Below are 8,118 nucleotides of genomic sequence, written 5' to 3'. Positions count from 1 at the left end.
GTAGACACGGTGTAACATTGGTTTTGCTTTGTTTCACAGAACTAATCGTTGCCTGGGTTGCGTATGTATATGTGGGGCGGGGCTATCAAAATAGGGGTGATTTCAAATATCAACATTGGCTACCAGAAATCACTTACTCTGCCTTTAATGTAATGAATAAAACTCCACAGTTTTTATGGGCATTACTGCTTTTAAAACTAAAAATTCTGATAGAAGTATAGTAAATTAAAAAATCATGTTAATAATTTATGTGTGGATCAAATAACAAATGATAAATAATAATAATAATAATAATAATAATAATAATACATGAAATTTTATTGCCTTGACTAACTTTGCCTTTATCACAATGTCATTCAGTTTGGACTTTGTTTTCCTCTTGCACCGTTCTCCTTCATTGTGTTAATTGTGTCATTCTGTTCAGGTGTGTGTAGTCAGTTATCCTTGTTTGGTCTGTGTATTTAAGTTCCGGTCTCGTCTACGTCTGCATTTATGCTACCCTGTATGTTGGTTTACCAGTGTGTTGTATTAAAGACTTTATAAACCTTCTTCTTCGTGTTTGTGCTTTTGATACAGTGTAGCTGTGACAGAAGACCGGACCCAAAAAGAAAGAAAGTAGCCTTTATCTTGTTTTATTTTTTCGGTTTGTCTGTGTTTTTTGTTTGTTTTTGTCAATGGATCACTTTGCCGCTGTCCATCTGCTTTGCCTCGAGCTTGAGGAGCATGTTGAGGAACTCCTCGGTCTCGCCAATCAGACCACCTTACCAGACGACTGCCTGTGCACATTCCTGCATGCCGGACTGAACACCGCCACATGAGCGCAGTTGTCCGGGGAAGGTCCTCGAGGGAGCTTCGCTGCTTATGTAGAGTAGGTGATGAGCTCCTGCGAATCTGCTTTCACCGTCGGCCTCGCGGATGAAGACGCCAGCCCCACTCCCAACCCAGTGCCAGTTCATTGATGATTCAGTGATGTCATCATCCAGTTCAGCTCTCTTCCAATAGTGTCTGTGCAATCAGTCAAGTGTCTCCAACTAAGCAAGCCAAAGGCGACAGTGGCAAGGAACCAAAACTCCATCAGTGACAGAAATGGAGAAAAAACCTTGGGAGAAACCAGGCTCAGCCGGTGGGCCAGTTCTCCTCTGGCCAGACGAAACCAGCATGGCGCGGTTTAATTCCAGGCTGCAACACAGGTCAGATTGTGCAGAGGACTTGTCTGGTTCCCGTAGTCTTTTGCCGATGGTCGTCGAGGTGAGAAGGTCTTGGCAGGGGATCTGTCTCTGGGGAACATCTAGTTGACATGGTCTCCACTGTCATTCAGGGCTGTAGAGGTTGTCTCTAGGTGCTGATCCACCATCTGGTCTGGATATGGACTGGATCTGGGTGATTGCAGTGACTATCTGATCTGGATACAGGATACAGGCTACAGTGACCTCGGAATAAGAATGAAAGAGACTAATATTAGCGTAGATGCCATTCTTCTTACGATAAAGCGAGTACATTGAGTGTTATGGGAAGTGTTCCTGGTTCCGGTTGACCTAATAAATGCAGCCTAACAATCCTTTAATGTATTTGAATGACAGAAATGTGATAGTGTATTATGTGTATGCCAGGTTAAAGAGATTGGTCTTTAATATAGATTTAAACCGACAGAGTGTGTCTGCCTCCCGAACAACGCTAGGTAGATTGTTCCAGAGTTTGGGCACTAAATAGGGAAAGGATTTGCCACCCGCAGTTTATTTTGATATTCTAGGTATTATTATCAAATGGCCAGAGTTTTGAGATCACAGTGGACGTGAAGGACAATAATGCGATATGAGCTCGCTCTAGTTTTGAGGAGCTAAACTTTTCAGGGCTTTATAAGTAATTATATAGCAAGATTTTAAAATGTATTCGTTGTTCAATAGGGAGCCAGTGCAGAGTTGACAGAACTGGGCTAATATGGTCGTATTTCCTGGGTCGTACTTCTAGCTGCTGCATTTTAAACCAGCTGGAGTTTGTTTATTAAGCGTGCAGAGCAACCACCCAATAAAGCATTACAATAATCTAACCTTGAGGTTATGAACACATGAATTAACATTTTGCATAACGTTTCTCCCACCTCCTCTCCAAATTGCTTTAAGAGACTTTTTATTTTTGATTGGATTTTTGCATTTCTTCAGTCTCCTCAGTCCTCAGCCACTCCTGCTGTCCAGTCAACTTCGTCCCCCATCAGTCCCTCTATTTTTCCTCCTCTCAGTGGTGGGGCTCCATCTCGGGCCTGCCAGGAGTCTTCATCTCCTGGATCTGAGGAGCCCGTGGCTCCGCCTCCAGCCTCAGTTGGTCTCTCTCCACCTCGTCCTGCCGTCCAGACTCTTGCGTCTGCACTCTTCCCACCCTCAATTCCGCCGTGGACCATCGGCCGTTCGGCCTTGCCGAGCTTTCTCATTCAGTCGGCTCCACCTGGGTCGGACTTTGTCACAACTCCACTGCGGACTTGCGGGCTGTTCGCTGCTCTCCAGCCCTCCGCACCTTCGGCTATGGCCCGCTCCACCCTCCCTCAGGCTCTGCCTCCTTCCTCGGTTGCTCCAGTTCGCCCTTTGGCCTCTGGATCCCCACCTACATCTCGGGCGATCGTCACTACAGCTCTATCGCGGCCGCCTGGATCCTCGGCATTGCTCCACCTTCTTGGCTCTCTGTCTGCGACAGCCTTGATTATAAAAAGGTCAAAATATTTGATATTTGATATTTTAAAGAGTCTTACTGACCTTTACACAAAGTTATGAGGGTCTATGTTTTATTGATTGATTGATTCATTCATTCATTGATGCTCAAATTACCTTGATTTGGCAGTCTTTTAAATATTAATAAGCAGTGAAGCAGTCCCCCGTTACAGAGGAGGCTCCCGTACCGCCTCCTCCGCACCACCAGAGGGAACGGTCTCCTGAATATTAACCATTCCCATTCGGATTCCAATTCCCATCACCCCTCATACCTGGGACTGATTGCTCATCCACACCTGCACCTCATTTACACACACACATATAAGCCACTCACACACACAGACTCTCTGCGAAGTCTTGATTTGCTCTGGCTGTAATTTCTGAGCGTTATACCCATGTTTGCTTTCTTTGTACTTGATCTTGGACTGTTTCCTGTTTATCTGATTGTTCTCTGCCTGCCCTGATCTTGGATTGTTTCACCTGGACTGTGTTTGCTAGCTGCCTGCCCTGATCTCTCGCCTGGTATTCGACTCTGTCTCTGTCTAAGCCCCTGCTGTTCTGTCTTGCCGGTATTTGACCCTGTATTCTCTGACTATTCTAAATAAAAGCTGCAAATGGATCCAAACGCTTCTGACTTGTCACAACCCCCCCCCCCAATAAGTAATAAGGTATTATGCTAAACTTCTCAAGCTTTTCTTTTCAGTAATTTAATTCTTTTAATGAGACATTTTTCTTTATTATTATATTTATTATTCATTATTAATATATTGGGACAAAATAAATACAATTGTAAATGGCAACTTTCAAGTATACTTGCAACATCAAGTATAAAGCAGCTTTTCAGGAGACAATATAGTGTCTTTATTTTTAGCTCAATTTAATTAATTTGTCCTGTGTTCTCATTCAATAGTATCAAGAACAGCTAAATCAAAATGTTTTACGGAGTATTCATCAATTAAATAAAAATAAATATATTAATGAATAAATCTGGACATGAAAATAAGGGGCATGTCATTGATCTCTGTAACTCCAGTCATTTCATACTAATTTACTTGTGTTTTACACTTACTGCAAATGATAAACATGCAGTAAACATTAGTACTGCACTAGATCTAGACTGTAAATTAAACTTTAATTATGCAATGCTTGAAATGTCATTGTTTTATTTAATGTGGCATAATGTGGTGTGCATGATGAATTGATATTTACACGCATGGGAAACTAAAGCAGGCAAAGCTGAATTCTCTCAGCTGCACAGACGACTCTGAGACAGCATTTCGTGCGTTCGAGCACACAAGCTCCAGGCGATCTCAGCAGGGCTCTGGCTGCTCTGAGCTCCATAAAACTGCCTCCTCTACTGCCTCTAACTGCCCTTGTGCCTCTCCCATTATTCATAGTTTCCGACGACTGCACCACCCGAGCCCTAGCTGTCTTTAAAAGGTGTGCGTTTTTACTGCCCTCCCAGATAAATGTGTTTCCCACTCTCATTCTCACTCAGAAACATCGCCCCAGGATTACATTTGTTCCCCCTGACACAAACACACATATATTAACAATTTACATAGGCACACACACACACCAACGGACACACACCTTATCGTTTCCCCTTAATACTAAATCCCTGGATTAACAAGCATTTTAATGTGAAATGCTCAAACTGACGTCTGCAGAATCTTTCCTTCGGAAGGAAGTGTACGTTTTCCCAAGGTGGTGGTAAAGGTCCATTCATGCTGTTCTGAAAATGTGACCATTGAAGTAAAGATGACTACTAGAACAGCATAATGTGTAATGTTCACATCTCTTACCTAGCATGCTCCTGCAGAGCAATGTTTAGCCTCAGCACCATAGTGACCGCTGTGTCTCATCGTGGCATGAAATTGGAAATGCGAATTCCCCAGAGGCAGCCACGCTCATTGATGCAGGAAGTGAAGTGTCAATTTTAAGGAAAGGAGAATAGAAGATGAGAGAGGGAGTGAAATAGAAGGAGAAAGAGCCAGGGAGAGAGGCAGGTGTAGACATTGAAATGAAAGAATTTTGGCATGTGATTTAAACGCTGAATGCAAATGTCAGTGATCGGAAAACGTTCAGGGATCTCTCCGCTCACACTTCCAAGTTGCTGAGAAGGTATTGACAGACTTCAAACACCTACGAATGATGTATGATCAAAAACAACAAAATATGATAAAAGAACCTTTGTCTGAACGATTTGCAAACTTGAAAAGTGCTGATTGAAGTGCTGTAGCTCTTCAGATCAGCAGCAACACGTATCTGATTTTCACTCCAAGATTATCATGGCCAAAAAATTCACAATTATGATGTTATCTATACTACTTTTGGGAAAATATATATTATGCTATTATGCTCAAATTCATCTTTAACTCCCACACTGGCAAGCTGTGGGTGTGGTGTGGGTAGAGTAACTTTTTTTTTTTTTTCTGTCATCTCCTCCAACATGATTTTGTGTGGCAGTTGTAACTACACATTTAATCTACTTCTTATTTCTGTTTTATGACGGGTGCCAACTAGTGTTAAAGGCAGAGTAAGGGATTTCTGGTAGCCAATGTTGATATTTGAAATCACCAAAACAAACACGCCCCTACCCCAAAAGGGTCTTGCCCCTATTTTGATAGCTCCGCCCCACATATACGTACGCAACCCAGGCAACGATTAGTTCTGTGAAACAAAGCAAAACCAATGTTACACCGTGTCTACGGACGTGAGCGGCGCGGCACAACAAATCCCCGACAGAAAACTGCTGCCAGGTTCTATTTATGACGTGCTGACACAAATTTCAAATGGTTTTCAACAGTCGTTTGATCGCGTCCAGTGTAGGCAGACTTTAGCTGTTATAGACACGGTGTTACTCACCTATTGAGAAGAAACAAAGCAACCTCGGCGTCCGATCGCAGGCCTCCGCTCCTTGAGTTCTCTCCAGCGCTGGAAAGCTGATCCGATATTTACACGGGTCCTACTTCTTGCCTTATCGTTCCGCAGACGTTTTCCTCTTTTGTTTTTTATCCGCCATCTCTATCTCTCTGTCGCCCGGCTCGGCTAATGTCCGTCCCATGCACTGAAAGCTCTCTCCTCCACATCACAAGTAGACACGCCCCTTATTGCTGATTGGCTACAAGTTTGTTTTGCGATTCGGCCCGAATCAGTTTTCTAAAGTGTTTTTGAAAAATCACATACCCCGCCTTTATTGCTGATGTGCTACTAGTTTGTTTTGCGATTCGGCCCGAATCAGTTTTCTAAAGTGTTTTTGAAAAATCACTTACTCTGCCTTTAAGGTGCAATGCCGCCACCTACTATGTTGGAGTGTCAACCAGTTACAAGTGATGGTTTATTTACGATATCATTGAATGTGTAATATTAACATGATATCAATATTTTATTTTTAAAATGGTTATCATCAAAAGCAGTATATTGTGATACTCCTACAGAGAGCAAATGCTTTTGACTTCAACATATTTGACTGTGATTTATATGAAAAAGAATAATACAAGAGTCATTTGAAACTGCTTCTTGATACTCGGACCTCTGCTGTCTGTTCACAGTGTCTGGAGCCATGCAAAGACTCCTGGGAGTTGAAAGACGGACCTTGTCGAGATTTATGTGAGGTACAGACCGCAGCATTCTTAACAGATCTAGTAGTTTCTGGGATGTGCTCTCAACAAGAAAAAAAATGTTACAAAATGGCTGAACTTGGTGTTCTGGTTTTCCAAATATTAATCCTCCATTGTTTTTCTTGACAGACTTGGCTACCGTTTAAGTGGTCTCCCATTGCTCAACATGATAATGTACTGCTCTGATCTTTTTAAACAGTCTGAGAATTTCTTTGATCATTTCTCTCTTGAATCCTGTTATTGTGGCGTTTCTCTACAGTTTAAAACTCTTGGCTTAGTAAGATCCAGCTTTTCCTGTTTCTTTGACTATAAATGCACTTTTGAAGGCAATGGGGACTTAAAACAATGAATATAAGTTCTTATTTGCCAGCATTGATTAGGACCTTCATCCATCATTTTAGACTTGTATAACATTAAGCAACATGAAATCCGCTCATTCACAACATGTAAATCTTGTAATCATCTTGTGTTGAACATAGTGCCAAAAACAAGAAAATCCATTCTCAAAGCCAGCTAAAAAACAATACACCTTTCACATAGATTTAAACTGCATGTGAACGTCTACATTTCTATGTAGAACCTATACTAAACCATATTTTTCAATAATTACATTTCTAATATAAGCAGGAATAGTTTCCAGAATCCACATGACCCTACATAGGACAAGGGGTTGGGAAAATGAATGGATTCTATTCTATTCTATTCTATTCTATTCTATTCTTTTTATAGGCTCCTGTATCCCTGAAATAATAAATATAAGTTAATATAAGTTAATGTATGATACAAATTGTAAGTATAAAGGTTATATGTAAAAATACATGCATACATATAGTGTGAGTGAATGATACTCAAAGTGTGTCCAAAATCCATAGACAAATGAATGTCACATGAATGTGTCACAAATGAATTGCTAGAATGTATGACAATGATATCCAGGTGTTAAAGTTTGGTTCTGTACACTATGACATGACATCTCCTCAGCACGCATTTCCCAAGCGTCATGGCGAGTGTGTGACAAGCTGTGAGTTCCTGCGATCAGTGATGGTGGTGAAACAGGGTGACTGTCCGGCACCAGAAAGAGCCAGCGGGTTTGCAGCTGCCTGCGTGGAGGGATGTGAGGAAGACGGAGAGTGTTCAGCCCAGAAGAAATGCTGCCCAAACGGCTGTGGACACACATGCCAGTCCCCTAAGAACATTTACAGGGGTAAGACCTGCTACTGAACCTGATGATAAACAGCTGACCTAACCCAGTTATCAGTTAGTTTTTAAACCCATCTGATGTGGACGATACAAATAACTTGTGCCTTTTTGCATGTTCTTTGGAGCAAATTGGTATTAAAGGAATAGTTCACCCAAAAATTTAAATTTGCTGAAAATGTAATCAGTCTTGAGCCATCCTGGATGTAGATGAGTTTGTTTCTTCGTGGGAACAGATTTGGAGAAATTTAGATTTACATCACTTGCTCACCAATGGATCCTGCAGTGAATGGGTGCCGTAAGAATGAGAGTCCAAACAACTGATAAAAACATCACAGTAATCCATAAGGAGTCGAAAAAGGACTCAAAAACTTTGACAACCACTGAGGAACTCTTAACTTCTGATTTTTCATTTTTTTTACAAATTAAAGGGGTCATATGATGCTATTTTAAAGATCATTATTTTGTGTATCTGGTGTAACAGAATATGTTGACATGCTTTAATGTTCAAAAAACACATTATTTTTCAAATACTGTACATTATTGTAGGTCCTCTATGCCCCGCCTCTCTCAAACGCTTCGTTTTCAACAAAGCCCCC

The 8,118-nt window shown here is 41.5% G+C and overlaps 1 protein-coding gene across 2 annotated transcripts in view; it reads left to right on the top strand.

The window, feature by feature from the left end:
- LOC107738460 (anosmin-1-like) overlaps positions 1 to 8,118 on the top strand; it is a 25,374-nt gene that overhangs the window by 8,505 nt on the left and 8,751 nt on the right. For both annotated transcript variants that reach the window (XM_016550219.1, XM_016550218.1), the window contains exons 3-4: positions 6,254 to 6,316; positions 7,304 to 7,526. In XM_016550219.1, the coding sequence (XP_016405705.1) occupies positions 6,254 to 6,316; positions 7,304 to 7,526 (286 nt within the window). The remainder of the gene's footprint in view (positions 1 to 6,253; positions 6,317 to 7,303; positions 7,527 to 8,118) is intronic.

Source organism: Sinocyclocheilus rhinocerous, unplaced genomic scaffold (genome assembly GCF_001515625.1).
Source record: "Sinocyclocheilus rhinocerous isolate Xijiao unplaced genomic scaffold, SAMN03320098_v1.1 scaffold1907, whole genome shotgun sequence".
Lineage (NCBI taxonomy): Eukaryota > Metazoa > Chordata > Actinopteri > Cypriniformes > Cyprinidae > Sinocyclocheilus > Sinocyclocheilus rhinocerous.
The sequence above is the reverse complement of the archived record's forward strand: the minus strand, read 5'-3'. Positions and strand labels throughout refer to the sequence as shown.